Source organism: Globicephala melas, chromosome 13 (assembly GCF_963455315.2).
Source record: "Globicephala melas chromosome 13, mGloMel1.2, whole genome shotgun sequence".
Taxonomy (NCBI): Eukaryota; Metazoa; Chordata; class Mammalia; order Artiodactyla; family Delphinidae; genus Globicephala; species Globicephala melas.
Genome location: NC_083326.1, coordinates 46,848,353 through 46,870,134, shown reverse-complemented (window position 1 = coordinate 46,870,134; position 21,782 = coordinate 46,848,353). Strand labels below are relative to the sequence as shown.

At 44.2% G+C, this 21,782-nt stretch overlaps 1 protein-coding gene and 1 long non-coding RNA gene across 4 annotated transcripts in view; one reads left to right on the top strand and one right to left on the bottom strand.

Annotated features, from left to right (window-relative positions):
• Nucleotides 1–15,537, bottom strand: part of KCTD1 (potassium channel tetramerization domain containing 1) — a 182,327-nt gene extending 166,790 nt beyond the window's left edge. Inside the window, exon 1 of the mRNA XM_060310468.1 lies at nucleotides 15,421–15,537. Within this exon, the coding sequence (XP_060166451.1) occupies nucleotides 15,421–15,429 (9 nt within the window). The 5' untranslated portion in view covers nucleotides 15,430–15,537. The remainder of the gene's footprint in view (nucleotides 1–15,420) is intronic.
• LOC132598341 (uncharacterized) overlaps nucleotides 13,583–21,782 on the top strand; it is a 40,449-nt gene continuing 32,249 nt past the window's right edge. For all 3 annotated transcript variants that reach the window (XR_009566396.1, XR_009566395.1, XR_009566394.1), the window contains exon 1: nucleotides 13,583–13,869. This is a non-coding gene — a long non-coding RNA (uncharacterized lncRNA). The remainder of the gene's footprint in view (nucleotides 13,870–21,782) is intronic.

The window sequence follows — 21,782 nt, the reverse complement described above, 5'->3', positions numbered from 1 at the left end:
GGCGTGAAGGAAAATCATGAAGATTCTTTACTGAGCACCTGGGTGGGAGGGAGAAGCGTTTGGGAGACCAGGAAGGGGATGAGCTCCCCTTGAGACCCCGTGAGAGGGTGCTGGCTGCCGGATGGGTGTGTTTGCCAGGCAGTTAGGGGCAGAGGGGGCAAAACAGAGGGGCGTCGCTGCGCGTTCGTACTGAAGTCAAGGGACGTGAGGTTCCCTGGGAAGAAAGGACAGAATAAAAAGGAGGCATCTGCAGAGGAAGCTTGGGCACATGGGCAGAGAGGACAGCAGGGTCAGATGGTTAGGTTCCAGAGTGGTCAACACTCAGAGACCACAGAGCAGGATGGGATGAGAACAGGAAAAGGCCACTGGAGCCACTGCTCTCCTCCCCAAACCCCAGTTTCGGGCCAACCCCTCAGCAGCCTTCGAAATTATTTTTGCATACTCATCTCTGGTTCACTTTACTGTCCCAGCCTGTCGTGCTGGGCCTCTGCGTCTCTAAGGCCTATTTACACTGTCACCTCCTCCAGCAAGCCTTCCCAGCCGGCTCCCCTGAGCCTCCAGCTCTCTGTTCACATGCTCCCCCTACAAGCGCAGCCCCCATCATAGATCTTGTTTCCCCCAAGATTCCAAGCATCGGGGGCCAAGGCTCTGCCTTCCTTGGAGCCCCACAGTGCCTGACAACAAGGCGCTGATTAGTTAGATGTTCATAGCCCACAGCAGAGAGAATATTATTTTAATTGTATAGCTTGGAGTTTTGAAAATACACTTTCTCTGCACCAGAAGCTCCTTTGCCCTTTTCAGCTCAGTCCCAACTCCGTGGATTCTTCCCACGGCAGATTCTTCCCTGTTGGCTTGGCATTTTGTTACTTGAAGGCTCAGAGGCAGCCCGGGAGCTGAGACAACTTCTGTTCACTTTCCTTTTCCCATTTCCCCGCTGCTGTGTGTCACAGTCGCACCTCGATCTTCCTCACTCCCAATTTATGTCATCCCCTCATCCTAGAACCTACGGTGCCTTCCTTCCCATGTGCCATGTTTGCCTAACCATTGGACTCTTTGTAACCAAGTAACTCTGATGAGGTTAAGAAGGGACTAGTCTGCTCTATGCCCCTTCTTTTGGCACAGAACTCAGCCATATTTCACCAGCCCTCTAGGCAACTATAATGGGTGGCAGGTAACAGATCTCCACCGAGAGCTTCACAACTTCATCTTGAGTTCCTTCAAGACTCATAGGTTCCGTGTAAAGCCAGAGAGGATCCTCACTCATATGGTGTATATATGTGTCTATAGGTGTGCGTGTGTGTGTGATGAGCCACAGAGATACTTAGGATGACAATGGTGTTGATAATAATAACTACCATTTTCTGAGCACTTACCACATGCCAGGCATTATGCAAAGTGCTTTACAGACATTGTTTCACTTAATCCCCCCTTCCCTGACTGCTGCTCTTCCACGCCCTGTGGAATCTTGGGGTTACTCTGAAATCACTGCAATGTTAGATACGAAGTTTTGGCTTTCCCTTTGCGGATGTGATGGGAGCAGACCCAGGAACTTTCCATGAGCAGCACGGAGGCTTTGGAGGAAATCCATGCAGCAGTGAGTGAGATAACCTGATCCTGCCTCAGCTCCACCTCTTATCACCTTTCCCTCAGAGAGAGTGACTGGGGTCTGGAAGCCACAGGTCGACTTGAGGAAGTAATGACATTTGACTTTCCCCCAGAGATCCAGTGCCTGTGGGGCATGTGACTGTGACAATATTCCACTAAATAAGCAATGTGTGATGGAATTCTAATTAAATTTAAAAGAGAAGACAGAGTTCAGGGAAAGTTTCCTTAAGAAGAAGAAACCACCTTCCCAGTCTTGACTTTTAAACTTCCAGTCCTACTTAGGGCTATTACCATTTCAGTTGGAAAGTGGCAGAAAACCAACAGTGTTCATGTAGAAAAATACAAAATCGAGCAATCACTACTCCCTATTTCCTTAAATTGTTTGCAAAAACATTCAGGTGAGGAAATAAGAAAAAAGGGAACTTCACTGAGAAATATGATTACGTCTGGGGGACAAGCAGAGATTAAATCTGGTGTTTAAGGACAATTAAGTGTCATGAAGAACAGGAAGACTACAGACGTTCTGATCCCAAGAGACGTTAAAAATAAAGCCTTCTAGAACATCCTAGGCTTTGCAACACTGTTCCATTTTGAAAAGACACAGGAGCACGCACGAAAATAAAAGGTGATTTGAAAAGTACAACCTGCGAGGGAGGAGAGGCAGGAAGGAGGTGTGAGTAGCCAGATTGTGGTAGGTGGGGTGTGTGCAGAAGTGGCTGTGTGCTGGCGGCGAGGGGAGGCGAGGGAGGCAGAAGCATGAAGCAGGGAGTTTTCTGTTTCACGATGAAGGATGGCGCCTTAGTCAGCTCAGGCTGCTATAACAAAATACTATATAGACAGGGTAGCTTAAACAGCAGAAATTTATTTCCCACAGTTCCAGAGGCTGGAAGCCCAAGGTCAAGGTGCTGACTGATCTGGCTTCTGATAAGGGCTGTCCTCCTGGATAGTAGACAGCTCCCTTCTAGCTGTTGCTCACATGACTTCTTTGAGCTCCAGAGGAAAGAGCGAGCTCTCTGGTGTCTCTTCTTATAAGGGAACTAATCTTATCAGATCAGGACCTACCTTCCGACTTCCTTTACCCTTAATTACTTCCATAATGGCCCAACCTCCAAATACAGTCTCATTGGGAGTTAGGGTTTGAAACTGGGAATTTTGGGGGGACACAAACAGATGGATCGTTTAGTGGTTAAAAGCTAAGGGGAAGGGGCCAGTGGAGAGAGGAAGAATCAGACACTGAGGAAGGGACAGTGGGAATGGAAGAGATGCCTCAGAGAGCCACGGATGGGAGTTTTGGCGTCAGGGAGTGGATGACTTCTCAGTAAATCATAAGGCCAGTTTTCCTGATAAGCGGGGATGGGTTTGTAATTTAAGAAGAGTAAAAAGACCCAGAAGAGCCTCCATGGGGCAATGAGATAAGAAGTGAACTGGGGGGACTTCCCTGGTGGCGCAGTGGTTAAGGATCCGCCTGCCAATGCAGGGGACATGGGTTCGAGCCCTGGTCCGGGAAGATCCCACTTGCCACAGAGCAACTAAGCCCGTGCGTCACAACTACTGAGCCTGCGTGCGTAGAGCCCGTGCTCCATGACAAGAGAAGCCACTGCAATGAGAAGCCCACGCACCACAACGAAGAGGAGCCCCCGCTCGCCGCAGCTAGAGAAAGCCCGCGTGCAGCAACGAAGACCTAATGCAGCCAAAAATAATAAATTAAAAAAAAAAAAAAAAGTGGACTGGGGACTGCCATGCAATATCAAAGGGCCAGCCACACTGAGATAACACGATTGCTCCAGTGTCACCTCTTGATGGAAGTCTCGCTTGACCACCCTGTTTTAATTTTCTGCATAGCACTTAATCGTATCTGGTTCAGTTCTTACTCACCCTCGATAGGATGTAAACTCCATGAGACCTTAGACTTTTCAGCCTTGCTTGTGGCTGTATTTCCAAAACTTAGGGTAGTGCCTGGCCCAGTAAAATCCCAAGAAGCCTCGGCTGGCTGAATGATTGTGTAATGGCACCAATGAGAAGAATTATTTGACATTCTACCAGTGTCACCTGGACTCCCAGGGTCCAAAGTGTGGCAAAAGAAAGGTTTCCCAGGACTGAGTGTTGGCAAGGTGGAGATGACAGAGAGGGCAAGACAAGGGAGAAAGTAAGGGTGCCAGTGAGCCTGGGCTGGATAAGGAGGGAGAGATGACGAGGAAGACAGGGAAGATCAGAGAGGTGGAAAAGAGGAAGTGGGGGAGCGTCCAAAGCAGGTTGAGTGGGCGTCAGTAGGAGGATGAGATACTCTGGTCAAAAGGAGAAAGCTGAGTGGGAGACTGCCGAGTTGGAGAGGGGCCGAGTGATGAAACCGTCCTAGCTGTGTCCGCGGCAGGTGGCTGCCAACAGGAAGTGGAAGGTGGGAGGTACTGAAGTGTAGCCATCGAGGCACCAGGGAGGCACCCCGTGCTGCAGGAACAGTCATTCTGAGCTGATGGGTACCAAGAGAAGGAAGCGCTCTATGGTCAAATAAGTTTAGAAAACACGAGTTAAAAACGGACTTCTACAAAGAAGTCTTCTACAAAGACTTCTACAAATCTTTACAATACTTAAAAAGACTTCAAGAGAAGGGACGTTGTTTCCTAAATTTACGCGACTGATGAAGCCTTTTTATTTCCCTCCGGGAGTATCTCTAGGGTCGACTGTTTCCAAGAACAGAGATTCTCAAGCTGCGGTCCCTAGAACGGCAGCATCAGCGGCCTTTGGGAACCTGTTAGAAATGCAACTACACAGGCCTCACACCTGACCTGTCTAATCAGTAACTCAGGGTGGAGCCAGGAATCTGTGTTTTAACAAGTTCTCCAGGCGCTTCTGCTGCGAACTGAAGTCCAGAACCACTGAGCTAGAAAATACTTTGGAAAAGACTGATTCATGTTCATAATTGGGAAAGACTACTCATTAAGGGTTGCATTCGGTCACCACATCAATGCTGAAATAATATAGCAAGACGGCAGAAGTTGAAATGGAGAAGAAAATGTGCACGTGAAGACAGCAAAATTTAATCCTAGCCTAGTTACAAGTCACATCAAAATATTAATAAAAATGACTCTGGATCACCGACTCCTTTGGATTATTCTTTCTGTTATGTCTCTCCGTTAGCAGGAATCAAGAGCTGACTCCTCACCAACATACTTTGTCAAGTTGTGTGAGGGAGCGGGAAAGAAAGAGAAACGAATTTGAAATTTATTTCCTTGTTTTTCCCCCTTCTCCATCCTTTGACAGGGGTACCAAAAAGTAATTACGAGGCCAAAAGGCAGACAGCAATGAAAAAGGAGAAGAGAAGATACATCATATGGAAACTGGGTCATCAGCTATTGAATCACCCCAAAACTGAGCCTAAGTATCTGTGTTATATGTGTGGCTATATAAACTCATATTTAAAACTGATTTTAAAAGCAATTGTTTGCAAAGAGCTTTAGAAATAGATCAGCTCAGAAGCACTTTGTGCACTTCCATAATAAATGGTTATTGCGTTAACGTAGAAATTTATCAAAAGGTGTAATTTTCAAGTGATAAAATGTGTATCTGTCGTACTCCTTAGCAGAATAATTTGGAAACAGGTTTACCATATACTTAAAGTTTGCAGAAGGGCTGTCAAAAATAACTCGGATATATGAATGCTTCAACTGTACAATGAAAAAACAAACTATGACTATAAAAGGATTTGGGTGCATCTTTTCAAAAGAAAAATTTGAATCTAAGTCTAAATCTAAAAATGCATTTGACTCAATTTTCTTTAAGAGAGAAAAAGAAACAAAGAAGACCCCTTGAACAATTATGCAGAGCCGAATGACTGAGATTTTGAGAGCTTTAGCTAGAAATATTCTTAGTTTCTAATGCATTTAGACATAAAGACAAATCAGAAATGAAAGAATAACATGCAAAGATCTGCATGAGCACAAAGGCTTATTTGGAAGAAAAAACATGATAAGAAATGTCCCTGATTTCTTAAGGTGGAAGTTTGTAGAACTTCTATCCTATCTTTCACTTACTCAGCCCTGGCTCAGTGCCCAGCGATATACATGACTGGTGGGGTCCCCGTGACACCACTGATCGTGAACTCTGTGGCTGTTTCTACAAATGATCACCACTGGAGTGGTGATCCTGCAGTTCTTATATAGCTAGTTTGACTTTTGCAACCTTAGAATGGTCCACTTCTCAGATATTTTGGATTTTTGAAACACAGTACTGTCAGCCACTGAGGAAGCCTTCATTCTAAAAACTTGGCCCTCATTCTAAAGGAGCTGTCTGTTCTCCCAAACTTCATTTGAGCATCTTACAGAAAATAGAGTCCAAAGTCACTATATTCTGGTTTCTAAAACCTCTCTTCCGTCCCAGACTTGGAATGGCGTTTCTGATCAGGGAGAAGCTGAGTGAGTTCATGTTGCAGGTGAATTTCTTTCACCATTGTGAGTTCCTGGAACTCACAGGCAAATGAACTGTGCTAAGAGCTGGCCCTCATGTATGAGAGGAAGGCGATGGCCATTTAGCAAAGCACCTGGATCTTCCTACCTCATAAAATAATGAGCCATGACTCTCAGCAGAGGAAAGCAGTGCTAAACAGGAGTGGGACCAACCCCAATCTTTGCTGGCCACTCACCATTTCTGAAAAGGATTCCGAGGCTATAAATACCTAAGGGCCCTGATGGAAAATTTAAAGGAGAAGACATTTAACATTTTTCCACGTGCCTTATCATATACAGTTGGAACGTAGCCCCATACACTTTCATTGTTAATTTCTCTTATCTCTAAATCACTGTGACAGTTACAGTGGGACTCACCACTTAGTGCTTTAACATATTACAGTCTCACCATTAATTTGTTTTCCTGTGTTTCTTACACAGTGGAGCACTTTTTTTCTTCATTTGATAAGGTGGGGCAAGTAATAGAGTGGCATCCACCTTCTAGGGCGGCTGAGAGGCATCAACATACGTGAAGTTCCTAGCATAGGGGAAGCACTTAATAACTATTGGCTATTGGTAACAATCATTATTGACAAGAGACAGTAATGCCTGGGAGCTAAAAGCAGACTCTGAAGCCTGAGTGCATCCTTCAAATGCTAGTTCTCCCACTCACCAATATGTGACCTTGGGCAAGATACTTAAACTCTCCCTGCCTTGATTTCCTCATTTCAAAAACAGGGATACCAAGAATACTGCCCTCTAGAATGATGGATGAGGATTCGATGAGATACTATGTTGTAAAGTCCTTGGAATAATGGATGAGGATGCGATGAGATACTACATTGTAAAGTCCTTGGAAAACAGCCTGGCACGTAGAAGCGTTGTACTGGTGTTACATATGTAATTCTCACAACAACCCTCTGAGGTGGTTGTCGGTATCCTTATTTGTACAGATAATAAAGCCAAGGTTTAGGGTCACACAGCTAACGGTGAGTCCACAGTTTTAAGCGACCCAAAAACCAAAGCTCATTTCACTACCGTACCTAGAGGATTACACGTGGGTCTTCAGTTGCACATAACACTTCCATTCCTTCTACTGATTTGCTTTAAGCAAACAAAACAGACTCTGTACTTATCTGTGGGAGTGAGTGGATTCTAACAGACCCCGGTACCTGCTTTCTCACAGCACAGGGGGAAATGGGTAACTCCGAGGTGCAGATTCTTCCAGCTGCCCAGTTATTCCTGCGGAGGAGCCGAGGGAGGTTTTTAAAGTTGTCTCAGACTTCCTTTTCCACTGAAGGTGGGGCAATAGCGAGAAGCTAAGAGAAAGACCAGAGGCTATTCCGAGAACTGGCTTGTGAATGTGTGGCGCTGCCATCTGCTGGATGGAATGGGTATCAGACCAGTTCCGATGTTTTCCTTGCTGCGTAATAAACAGATTCCCTGATTCCCATTGTGGGTTCAGAACTTAGTGGTTTCATCATTTCATAGCATCAGTTCTAGATGTCTGCATATTTTGGAAAGCTCATGACAACTGCGCATAGAAGGACCTTCATGTGAGTCATCAGAAGGTAAACCGACGACATCTTTGAAGCAATGTCCTAGTTAGCATGAATACTTCTCCGGATCACATTTGGTCTGCTCCCAAAGGGTCGACCTAATTGGTTAGGAAAAGCCCATAACTCTTCGGCAAGGGCATCTGGCAGAACCTGGACCCTCCTGTCAAAGGCAAAAAGTACTTACAGGGAAGTGAAATCACCAGCTGGTTTTATTCTTGCTTTCGCTGAAATTCTGTGTTCATGTTACCCAACAATTATTTATCAAGCACTTATCCTGTGTGCCAGGAACTGTGTCAGGAATTGAGGAAGCAAAGATGAATAAACATAGTTCCTGCTCTTAATAATAGTATAGGAATATTTTCTGAGTGCTTATTATGTGCCAGGCATGTACTTCCCATAAAATCTAATTCAAACCTCAGAACAACCCTAGAATCTATTATTATCTCACTTATAACTGTCTCATATTATTACCTCATTTATAGTGACTATTACTATCTCAATTACAGCTCAGAAAACTGAAGCTTAGAGAGAATTAATTAGTTTATTCAAGACAATAGAATTAGGAAGAGTTGGGAGTGGCATTTGAACATGGGGTAGTGGTAGTAGGTAGAAGAGAGAAGTGTCGATAACATGGACCAATGTAGCCTCCCACCCCCCTCCACACAGTATGGATCTTCTGTTTCACACACATTTTCTGTTCTATAAGCAGATTTCCAGCAAAGTGAAAGTGCTACAAAACTAACTGATGATAGGAGTAGATGCTTTGGGAAGATTTATCAGGAAGAATATCCCTTCCTCTAGCAAGCATTTGAAATCTATCTAGTTAACTTTCTTTTCAGTTCATACCTCTCCTTCTTAATAGCAAGACCTGCATCGTTGTCAGTTCTCATTGGATGAAAAACAAATCCGTATATTGGTCAGCATGACAGAGACGTGAGAGGGACGGATGTGCTCAGCACGAACTTGGGAGCAATTCAGATGTCTGACAGCACCAACCTCAAACTGCTTTTTATTTTTTCTCACTCTTGGTGTTAGAGGGAGGGTGCTGGTGGGGAGATGACACCAGGGTGGGTGTCGGAGTGAGGGAGGGAAGAAGAGAGGAGAGGAGGAATAGCAGCTGGTGGCAGAGAAGAAAGCACCTGTGAAAGTGCTAAGATGCTATCTACTGGACAGAAGGAACCAGGAGTGTGGAGGACCAAAAAAGTGCCTAATGGCAGGTTAGGGGCTTGTTGCCAGCCTGCTGGGCTACAATCCCTGCTCTATGCCACTAGCCTAGGCTTTGACCTCAGGCAGGTCACGTGATCTTTCGAATCCTCAGTTCTCTCACCTGTGAGCTGGGGTTGCCGCACAGGGTTGTTTTGGGGGTTCCGTGAGGTAGTTCAGACTGGCCTCTGTTACTTGTAGCAAGGGGCCAGAATTTGGGGGGGGGAGGACCTTCAGAAAAACTGCACTTTAGGGTTGCTTGATGCTACTTATTTGCACATCAGTTTGCCATATGTACTCTTATTTTTCCTCTCAAAAATCCTATAAGGCAGGTTGGAGAGATATTAATCATTCCCATATATACAGAAGAAATAGATCCCCAGGTGACTTGGCTAAAGTGAAGATGTTTTTCCAACCAGAGCCTGCCCTCAGGGCCACCCATAGGAGAACCGCCAAGAAAAGTATCTTATGGAATTGCAATTGTATCTCAAACGCCAATACGGAGAGTGATATTCAAATTGTTTCCTGGAAACAACTAAAACCCAAATTTCTTGGAAATTTCCTAGAAGGAGTAGAACCAGAAAGGGGAAAAGCAATTATAAAGCATTCATGGAAGATTTTTTTCCCCAAAATCCTCTTTCTAATAAGTTTTGATGTTGAAAGAAAACCTGAATGCCTCATTTTAGATTATTTTAAAATTAATCAGGGTTTCCCTGGTGGCGCAGTGGTTAAGAATCCGCCTGCCAATGCAGGGGACACGGGTTCGAGCCCTGGTCCAGGAAGATCCCACATACCGCAGAGCAGCTGGGCCTGTGCGCCACAACTGCTGAGCCTGTGCTCTAGAGCCCACGTGCCACAACTACCGAAGCCCGCACCCCTAGAGCCCGTGCTCCCCAAAAAGAGAAGGCACTGCAATGAGAAGCCCACGCACTGCAACGAAGAGTAGCCTCCGCTTGCTGTAACTAGAGAAGACCCGTGTGCAGCAACAAAGACCCAACACAGCCAAAAAAAAAAAAAAAAAAAAACCACAAATAAAATTAATCAATTATCCATCAACTAGTGCTCTTTTGGTGTTGAGTAATCACCAAAATACTATTTCCCTATTGTTATACATGTCTGTGAAGCCAGATGTGAGGGGAAAAGTTTTAGAAAAATAAGAACAAATGGAAAGAATGGACAAGATATTAGAAATACCAAAAACAATGTCCACTTAAGAAAAGTAAGAAAATGTTGCATTGAGACAAGATTAGCCAAGCATCAGTACAAAAAGTTAGAGACATGGGAAGGACAAACATACTAAAATCGAACTAACTGGGAGAAGGCAGAGCTGAGTAGGCTCAAGTCGGACCAAACAAACTTTACTGTGTTACGGTCCTTAAAAGTTTTTTTTTTCCAATGAGTGATTCAGAATAATTGTGCCAGTTATTTGTATGTAAATGGGCTTTTAGAAAGCATGACTGAGCAGTTCATTTTTATAGTCATTTAATTTATGTTTATAATATTTTTAAGCACAATTAATTTGAACTATAAGGCACAGACCTGATTTTTGTTTCAGAAGGTTAAACACTGGCCTATTCAAATGATGAATTCCAACTTAGCTGGAACTGGAGAAATGAAACTTTGCGGTGCAGTTCATAACTGAAAAGGCATCTTGGACAACAGGACAAGAGCAGGGAGATCAGTGCCTGACACACTAGGTGCCCCATACACGACTGGTGAACAAATTCCCATTGAATTCAGTTACACAGGATGTGAATGAGGCTTGCCATTACTCCTCATTCTGGCTACCAGAAATAAAGTGAAAAACACAAAATCTATGCAGTCTGCAGAATCCCAGTGGCCATTCAGCTATTAACGTGTCAGAAACCTAGGTGTCCACTTGACATCTCTCTCTCTCTCTCTCCTTGTTTAGGCATCACCAATCCTTTACTACAATTTCACTTTGTGAAACTGTCAATTTCACTTTGTAACTAGATCTCCCATCCCTCTGTTGCCCCTGCCACTGCCCTAACCCCAGCTGTACAGTTCTCTTGCCTGGACAACTGTAATAGCGTTCCAAGGGCTATACTTCATCCACCCTGGGCTCCTCTATTCACTGCCCACGATGACATCAGAATTATCCTTGCAAAACACAAGTCTGATTATGTTACTGTTGCCCTCCTGCCAATACTGGCCAAGCCCCTTCACTCTGCTCTTAGAGTTAAGACTAGAGGTCTCTCCCTGCAACCTGCTCTCTCATCACTTCCTCTTCCCTCTCTCAGCTCAAGCTAGTTAATCCTTGAGTTCCTCTCCCTTTGTCATGCCTCTCCCTGCTTGGCAAATGCCATTCCCTCTTCCCTCTGCCTGGAACTTACTTCCTGTTCTCTCTCTGCTTCTCCTGCCCTGCTTCTTCATCACTTACTTAGATCTCAGTCTGTAACACTTCCTTCAGAACCCTGACCCCAGTCTTGGCAATTTTGCCCCCTTTGGTTAGTTTCTTTTCCTTCGAAGCACTATTCTCTGTCTGTTGTTCAACTGTTTGATTAACGTCTGTCTCTCTAGCTGAATCACCAATTCCAGGAGACTGGGGACTCTGCATACTTTTCCTCACCATCGTGTCTCTCTGGCATCTAGCACAGTGCCTTGCATACAGAAGGCACAAATAAATATTCGTTGAATGAACGAACTTGATGAATACTGGCTTGTTATTCTTAAAGGATAATCTCTCTGTTTCATTCTCTGCACGATTATCTCAAACCAAAGTCATCAACAAGCATAACTGTGATTTACATCTAGTACGTTTTTATGAATGACAAACCAGAACACTATTACAGTGCCAAAGAAAACTGAATTGTTTCACACTTCTGCATTATTTTTTAAAAACGTTTCCTCACTTCTGCATGAGTTATTAAAATAAGCGTACATGCTTGCATCCAAACATTTCATTTTTTCCCCCAAGATGGTTCATCCTAAAGATAAAGAAAATAAAAGCTTCACTTGCTTGGGAGATTATAAATTGCAGTCCCAAAGAAGGTTCAGAAATGCGGTTTAAGATCCAACTAAATAAAAGCCTTGGTGAGGGTAATTCCCTGGCGGTCCAGTGGTTAGGGCTCTGTGCTTTCATTGCCGAGGGCCAGGGTTCTATCCCTGGTTGGGGAACTAAGATCCCACAAGTCACATGGTGTGGCCAAAAAAAAAAACGCAAAAAAACCCCCCAACAAACAAAACAATAAAAGCCTTGGTGAACTGATGGTTCACAAACAAACATCCTTTGAATGACTCAAAGCAATGTAAATGAAAATATCTTAGCAGAAAACAACACATTTCAGGATTAGAAAACAATCATTCTGATTTTAGAAATGTCAAGACAAAAAAGCATTTGTGCAAGCAACTTACTCCTAAACCTAGAGGTAAATGAAAGTTTAATTCTCAGAAAGTTCTCCAATATAATACATCTTTTGCTAATTACTTTTACATTTAAAACCAAATTGCTCTGGATAAATAATTGTATGCCAAAAGGTCCATAATGCTATTCAACAAATTGAATAATCTGTTTTCATCATCATGTAGTAGAAGTCTCATTACAGTAACTTTCCTAGTACTTAGGTGGTATAATCTGTACAATAATTACTGAATATTCTCCCAAAAAAATACCTCACATCAGAGTAATGTAAATGGCCAGTAAATCACTATTACTTAAATAAGTCTGAACCAAGCTATCATTTCCCACCCTACGATGCATGCCCTGGCAAAGAATTACAAACATGAATATCTTACAGCTAGAAGAGAGACCTCTAGTGTGTGTCAGAGAACTTTATATTGGGCTTCAGGCAAAATTAACACAGTAAAATCACTGCAGTCATTTTGAATACTGTGGTGGGAGATTTTTTGCCAACTATCATTCACGCTCGATTCATTTCAAACTTCCTTCCCAGCAAATGTATGATATTTTTGCCTAATGAGTGATTTTCTTTTTATAAACATAAACCAATGAAGTTTTCTCTGGGATGCAAAGTTTTAAAATTCAACCATCACCTTTGCAACCTAATTACTAAACACGAAACCTACTGTCATCAGAACAATTGCTAACAATTCTTTCCATTCAAGCAGCAGCAGGACTCCTGAGCCTAACTGTTGTAGTCAGTGTGCAGTCTTCTGAACACCAGCCCCTCATGGTACTCCAACTGCCACACAAACATAAACACAAGGAATAGATCGGCACATTGCCCATTATCCGGGAGACAAATGGATCCACCACTATTTCAAATTCACCAAGTAGATTAGGGATTAGTTTCCAGATTCCCATATATGCAGGTAAATGCCTTGATGTAAAATCAGATTTAATGAATTATTCGATGGCATCAGCCTCAGCCTTTAAAACTCTTATTTTCTCCTTTTCCCCATCAAAAACGCATTTGAGATACACATAGAAAATGTTTCTCTAAAAAACACACACATACACACAAAACAGGAGGTCTCTTAAGGAGTCTACTGCTGAGAAGGTAAAAGCATTTTGCTCATTTTTAATTTGCTAAACAATCCAAGCATGCTTGGACCCAGAGGGTATTCTCAAATAAACTTGTATCTCTAGCTGCCAGCTTAGTTGATTGAAAACAGAAGGCAAACGTTTCTTAAAGAATGAGTATGTTAAACTGTTACGTCTCTCCCAGTTCCACCACGGACACACACACACACACACACACACACACACACACACACACACACACACGTCAAGGATATGCTTGAAAGCAGTGCATTCTATGATCTTAGAGGTAATGCAGCGTTTGTACCAAATTACTTCTGCCCACTGCGGTGCCCCTCTGAGCGAGGAAGCCAATGGCATAGGGATACTGGACAGTTCCTGCGTGCCTTTCTCCACGCACAAAGCCGACATCCAACTTTGCTCACTTAGTTGGCTCCCGCCCAGCCGGCCCCCGAAGCACAGTCACGGTGAAAACATTTTGATACCAGAAAATCATTTCCACGGAAGTGCAAGTGTTCGAAAGCACAAAGGCAGATACCATCGACCCGCGCTAGCTAGCAAGTTGCGGTACTCGGGGCGGCGGCGCGGAGCACGCGTCCAGGTAAGGGATTCCTGCACCACGGCTCCCGTCTCCTCTTCCTGGATGTTTTGGGGGCTCGACCTCACTTTTCACGCAAATTCACCAGAACGCGCCCCCCACCCGGTTCACTTTCCAGGAGGCGCGGACTCTATTTTCCAGTTAAGTCCCTCTGGGGGGCGGGCGAGGAAGCACACTTCACAATTTCAGTAAAGAAGGGCGGCGGGGCGGGTGGGCTGGCGGGGGGTGGGTGGGGAAGGGGTCAGAAAGGAGCCAAACTGCATCCCTCCCGCCCACCTCCGTGCCCCAAGCGCCGGTTCAGACGGCGGAGAAGGGAGGCGGCCAGGAAACTCTGTCCCTTTAAAGGAACCTCGGCCGCCAGAAGGGGAGGGAAGGATGCGGGCTCCGGACTCTGCGCTGCAGGCACCGCGGAGCAGAGGCGAGCGCTGCAAAGCCACAGCCATTACCTGCAGCGCTCACATTCTTCCTCCACCCCGGCGCCCCCTCCCCGGTCCCCGCCTCCCAAGGAGAGTTCTAATCCGGAGCACGTGCCATGCCCTTTATCAGGGGAGGAGGTGGGGAGGAAGAGGAATGAGAGCTTTTTAAAAAATAAATGAAACGTTTGAACCCAAAGCGGGGGGGGGCTGGAAAAGGGAGGGGGTGGTGGGAGGGGGCTTTAAAGGCACCCGGGTGGGCGGAGGCGGCGAATCCGGATCAGCCCGGCCGGAGACGGACGGCGGACAGCGCTGGGCACCCGGCGCGGCTCACAAAGGGGAGCGGCGCGGTCCCGCCCGGGTACCGGGGGAAGAAATAACCGCCCCGGGACCCAATCCACTCGGCAGCCACAATGGCGTCTTTCACGGGGTGTCCGGGGGCGCCGCCGAGGCTGATGCGGGGAGGCGCCGGCGGTGCCCCCTGGCAGGAGCGGAGCCGCGGGCGCCGCCGCCCCCGCGTACCCCGAAGGGCCCAGCGCTCGGCTGGGGGCGCTCCGGCCGGCGGCGGCGGCGGGTGGGGGCCCGCGGCGCTTGGAGGCTCTCGGCGGGGCCGGTTTGCGGGAGCGGAGCTCGGCGCAGGGGAAGAAAGCGACGCGCGCGGTTCGGGCGAGGAGGGCGGGGGAGGGAGCGCGGGGGGGGAGCGCGGCTGCAAGGCAGCCGCCGGGGAGGCAGGCGCGCGAGCGGCGGGCGGGCGGGCGGCACTGGCACAGGCTCCGAGAGCCGCGACCACTCCGCTCCAAGAGCCGGAACCGGGCCCCCAAATCCGGAAGCCCGGCCCTGGCGCGCGGGCCGCCGCGGCCCCGGTGGCCGCGCCGCTCCTGCCGCCTGCTCCGCCCCGCTCGCGCCCGTTCCCTCTCGGGGAGGAAAGCCGAGGAGCAGCGGGAGCAGCCCCGGAGGAGGCGGCTGCCGCTGCCCCGCCGCCGGTCCGAGCGGCTCCCGAGCCGCCGCGGCGGGCTGTGTGTGTGCGAGTGTGCCGCGCTCTCGCCCCATGCCTGGCACATGCGTAAAAGCGAGTTGCGCCCAAAGTCCCAGCCATACCCTCCTTAGCAAATAATAACAAACCCAAACCGTCAGATCTTACCTGAAACATTGAAGCACAAAGTCTCCCTCCAAGTCCCCTTTTCCTTTTCCTCTCCCCCCTTTTCCGATTTCTCTCCCAGCGATCTGCTCGGCTCGCCACACCAGAGAGAAATGCAATAGCTTGGCTAAGGTAGACAGAACAAAATACAGAGAAGAGTTGCTCCAGGGCTTTGAAACCCCTCAAGGCAAGGATCAGGATACAATTAGCTCATGCCTCTACCTCCAGTCTAAATCAATCTCCAAAATAAAACTTAAATCAAATTAACTGATCACAGGGCAGACAATTGATCTCCTTCAAAAATAAAGCTCTACATAGACGTATAGATAAATATACATATAGGAAATTTTTTTCCAGATTTTTTTTTTTTTGGTGGAAAAACAGTCTTATTCCAGCCTCCAACTTCCTTTTTACCCGCCTCTTGCACAGAAAAGCTGATTTTAATCGTTGTGATTAGTTTTGATGTAACGTTTCCGCAGGCGATTTCTGCAAATGGATGGAGTGTTTCTTTGCCAAAAGAGGGAAAAGCAGCAGATGATGATAATTATAAGGATTGTTGGTTGTTTCTTTTTGTTTGTGTTTAGGGCTCTCTCTTCACTTTCTCAAGATGACCTGACATTGCTGTTACACTAAGGTCGCGCAACTTGTTGATGAGGAACACCGCCCTTTCTGATCAAAGGATAGGTGATAATTTGGCAATAGAGCAGCACATTTTTGGTTCCTTTGGCGACATAACGTCCCAAATGACGTGGATAAAAATAAGCACATGCAGTCTGCTTTGCCCCAATCAAGTCTGAATCAGCGCCTGGGGGTGATACACAAACTCATTTCAAATGTTCAACCATGCAGAATTGCAAAAAGATTGAAGGAGTTACACTGCATTTTTTTAAATAGCAAAATTAAAAGAAAACAAAACCTACATTAGGTGTAGCCAAGGACCTTACATTTAGGTTTATTTGATCAACCTTGTAAACATACCTCCCCTGCTCCCTTGTCTTTGCTTCCTTCCACCTGGTATCTTTTATGGGGGGGGGGGTGTATAATTCCATTATTTGTTCAACAGAGCTAAAGAGACTCTAACATAAACACATTTCCCCAGTTGCTACCCTGGTTCTGACCTCCCCCACTCCCCGTCACTTCTCCTTCCTCTCTGGCTCTTTGTTCAAAGAGATTGTGCCCGAGCCAGTCGTTATCTTAATTCTTTTTAGTTAGAGTGGGATATTTGGTTTTAACTCAAGGATCACCTCCCATTAGTGTTATATCCACGCAGGATACTTTTTGAAATGGTATTTTTTTTTTTTTGAGCACTTCACAGTTCATTAATTCAAAGACTTTGCTGACATTTCTTATGAAAAAGACCAGGCTGCAAGGCCAAGGATACTAAAAAAAGAAAGAAATGGAGGGGGGACCCTAAATAGAACTAGACATGTTCTGCACATACCTGCAATTGGCAGGATTTCACAGGAAGTATTTTTTAGCCATCATTTTACCTTGAAGGTAGTAACTCCTGAGATACCATCAGGAAAGGGAAGGGCCAAGCTTTTAAAAAATATAGTTGATGAGATCAGTTCTATCATGACATGAGATTAATGTCATCAGGAGAATCAGGGGTATTGGTAGACTGAAAAAAGAAAAAACATAACAAGTTCCCACGACATAGGAATCTGGTTTGAGAATATCAATACCCTATAAAAAGAAAAAAAGGGTGGCTTACAAAACACCCCAAAACAAAATTATGCTGTTCTTTGCACATTCTCTTTCAATCTCCCCATCTCCCCCTAACACACACACACACACACACACACACACACACACAGTTAGATAAAGTCTCTGATCTGCAATAAAAATTTTTTAATGTCTACAAAACCCCAAATTCAATTGAGTAAAAACTTTGTTCTTGCCCCCAGATGGCTCTAAATGTTAATATAGGAGAACATGAGAAGAAAAGACACCATGGAAGAAACATTCTCAATTCACTGATATGACTTAATGCATTAAAGGTGTAGCCTAGAGTGACTTTTAACCCAAGTCTGGAGAACTGTGTGTCATTATCCTGGAATGTGAGAGCTGGGAAGACCCTTTGTGGGAGGGCATGTGGTCCTTTGCATCATTTTACAGATGAGGAGAGGAAAGCAGCTTGCCCAAGGTCATAAGCCAGCCACTGACAGGGCCAAGACTAGGCCACAAGAGGCAGGACAAAAGAAAGGTGAATGGTTATCCCCCTCCCCCGACCACACTCACCTTGAGAAACCTCACAGCATTCCAAATGCTGCTGACATGGCTTAAGCCATATTTTCGGAATTCCCTTCCTGGAATTGTCCTAAAAGCCTATTAGCTTGTTCTTTTTAATATCTCTGATGTCAACAAATCTTTGCCCTTTGATGTTTAACTTTGGGAAACAATGCCTCTCCCCCCACCCCTGCCCAACCAAAAAAAAAAAAAAAAAAAATTAGTACCAGGTCTGGGGAATAATAAGTGAATGATGAAGACAGTTTATGCTCTTTAGAGTCAAAAAAGAAAATATGACTAAAAACAATGATGCCAGTTTTTTTTATTAGCACTTGAATGGATTAAAGACAATTCTCAAAATGTTTTAAGCAGTAGAATTCCTGGGGCTTTGTTTTCCAGGATAGCTACTTGGAAAGGAATAATATTTATTTGAGCAAATTGAGGTCTGAAGTGTTCATTTTTAAGATGTTTTCTTACTTCAGAATGACATCACTCACCAAAAGATGCACTTTTTGGGCATCAGGTCAGTGACATTTTAAAGTGATCCAACCTATTCAGTTGATCCCTGAATTTGTGGTAATCCAGTGGCAGATAGCCTGCAGAGGAAGGTCTTATTTTCTTGTGGTGAGGGCCTTCATGTTCTTGTATTTTGAGGGAGACTCGAAGTTGAGACTATACGGATTCAGAGTGAAAAGTTATTTTGTCCTGTGCAATATAAACAGATGAACGAATGTCACAACCTTGAAATCAAAGATGATGAGAATTTATTTTAAATTTTAAAATAGATTTTTAATGAAATGGCACGTGAACAGCAGGGTCCATGTCTTGCCAAGTATAGGATCTGAACTTACTGATTTTATCTCAATCAATCCTGCAATCATAACATTACCCAAAGTACTTTTTATCTAATTAATAAAACATGTGCAAGTGAACTTCTGCATTCTGTGATTTCTACAGTGTGGTTTTTTTTGTTTGTTTGTTTTGGGTTTTTTTGCCAGTCATTAAGAAACTGGGAAAAAGAGTATATTAAAAATCCTTCCAACCTTCTTTTTCAATAAATAGTTGAAGCCAGACCAGCAGCCTAAAAACCATCAGCCATATGAAAGACAGTGGCAATGAAATTGTCAGCAAGGAAACAATCAAAAAGAAAACACAGGCCTCTGTTTCCGTCTTCCGGGGTCTCACTCTCAGAATGAGTTCCACCAGTTTTTAAAGGCATAAAACAACGATAGGATAGTTTGAATTGGAACCAGGAGCTTGGTAGAAAAAAGTTTAGCACTAGGACCTCTGGGGAAGAGAAAACGAGATGTTCTGTAAGGGGAGCGACGGCCTCTTCTAGTATTAACGTGGGGACAGCTCGTTTGGTCGCCTCGTGTTCACCAAACCCTCATATCGCAAGTTTGCACAGAAATCATGGCTTTGTCCAGGGGTAACCCTGCGGGACAGTCTTGGTGGCCGTTTGGCAAGATGTGGACATTAGTTGCTGAGATGAAACGTGAAATTGAAGAGCCCTCCACTGAAGCAGCCGAACACCCAGATCAAAGTTAAAAATTCCATTGCACTTTCCATTAGGAAGAAGAAAGGAGCCTCAGCGCTTGGGTTCAGCCTGGACAGGCATGGATATCACCGCACTTTTCTCCCTTTATGTCACTAAACGATGATATTTCCATCATTGCTCCAGAGGGATCCACCTATAACTACAACGACAGGCCCTTTAACACAGGAAGCAAATTATGTTCTTTTATTTTATCTTTGAGTCAGTTTTTTGGAGGAAATCACCTGTTTTTTATCAGCCAACCTGAAACTCCCCATAACACTGTGGAATGCACACATTTTCCTGGAGTTGAATAGAAGCATTAACAAGCTCAAACAGAATGGGTTTGTGATTCCTGGAGGTTTGGCTCCAACCACCACCTGTTTATAATTAGCCTCTGGAAACAGATTAGCTTTCTGTATCACTGTCCACATTAAGAGTCTGTATATCTCAGTTTCCGAAAAGATAGATCTTCTCACAATGGCGGATCTGCTGACGGGTATCAATTTCATCTCACCCATGATTCCGAATAGAAACAGATAACAAATCGTCGTACTGAGGCCCTTAAATCAGTTTGGTCTTTTACCAAAATTCACTGGTTAGAATCTCACATTCTGAAGCAACGCAGAGGTGAATGCAAAAATAAAACTTAAGCGTCATGGAATACCCTGACCGCCACTTCGTCTTATTTGATAGAAAAATACATTCGTTGGCAAGGAAGCCGATGTGTAAAGAAGAGAGTTGGGAAGCACCTGTATTCATCACTGACCTTCAAAATTCTTTGCTGGACAGTCACATTGTATATTTCAAATAAATAATTGCAAGTAGGTGCTATGATTCAGAGTTACAGTCGTAGCTCTGCAACTTTCAGTGTGACCTGATCCTTTGTTTCTGTAGGCATAAAATAGGAAAGAACGTGCCCCACTTGAAGCCTTATTTTGAGGTTAAATGGGATAGTGGAAAGTATTTAGAATTGTGCCTAGCGTGAGTTCTCAGTAAATGATAGCAATTATGACCCTTGTGATTTATAGAAGTTGTTGAATAAATAACATACTCCATAGCAAAGTATTACTGTTTAAGTTAGTAGCACAGAAGGATATTTTCACAATGGGAAACACCTAATTTATTGAAATTGTTGTGGCTGATCTTTCCTAAAGATTAATAAATTTCATTTTATTATTTCATCTAGAACCCACACAGGCACCTCACTTTTTCGTGTAAAATAATGGGGGAAATGAGATTTTCTCCAAGGGAAATTAGCTAGGAAACATCCTATGTCAATGGTGCTGCTCACGAGGGAAGACTCTTTTCGTTCCTTTGAGGATCCTTGATTTTGACAAGACTGTCTCATGCATAGACAACAGTTAATTAAGCATTTTGTATAATTGCTTGTATAGGAAAAGGGACTCAGCTAGAATTCTGCCATGAAGCTCTTTCTTCATAATTATTTGCTTCTTGCCTTTCAGGAATTACAGAATCAGTACAAGCAAGTGCTTTATAAACAAAATTAAAAAAAAAAAAGTACAGTTTGGAAAATCAGAAGAGGTGAACTTCAGGGCTGATTCACATCTTTAAGAAATGGTCCAATCAGTCAATCTCATCGTATTACCCAATTTTCTACATTCTCCAGTTTATGTATATTCTTCTTTCCCAAGCTGTAGACCATATCATTTTCAGACTGTTCCATAGTCCATCCATTTTAAAGCTACGCAATGGTTCTTTTAAGGAAACATTTTTAAGAAGGTAAACATTTCATTAGATATTTTGTTCCATGTCATATTTCTGCGCCTCATAGTAAACTAGCTGGAATTGAAATTTTCCTCTATTTGCAGTGTGGTACATCTCATGCACAGTCCATCCCATACAGAACCACTTAGCTTTGCTTCACTGTTCTTCTGTCTGAACCAAGACTGTTCATGAGAAACCCCGTAATACAACTGAGGCCCCTCGGGGGCACCGTATACATTTATGTAAAGTTATCTTTTTGTGCATCCTCTGGGTGTCAGAACATCTCAACTTTGCTAACCATAAAAATTCTGCCTTAAGCACATTACTAACTTTAAAACTCTAATGATATGGATGTCGTATTTCAATTTTTAAGAAACCTTTCCCTGCTCCGCCCCTGAAAATGACCCTATAAAACTTATCCAGTGGAATCATCCTATGATTAAAAACAACATTTATTTAAAAGAAAAAGAATCGTGAATATGCTTTAGTTGAACACAAGCAAACCCAAGAACAACAACAAAAAGTATCTGGTCAAAAAATAGTATCAAAAAGTATCTGGTCAAAAGATAATAATTAAACAAGAAGCAAACATGACTCTTCAAGATGTGGTAAGAGCCACTATAAATAAATTGCTGCGGGAAGCAAGAATTTGTGTACTTTCTTTAAAGTTATCAAAAGAGAAAGCAGTTTCTAGAGTCCTACTGAACATAAGCCTGATCCATTAAAGTGGGCACCGGGAGGTGGGGAGCAAAGCCACAGGACTATTCAACATGGGGGTTTAAATGATTTCAACATTATTCTTAATAATAACATTAATGATAGCAGTGATAAGAAGCAATTATGAATGATGGGAGGGAACTTCAATTGTGTAAAG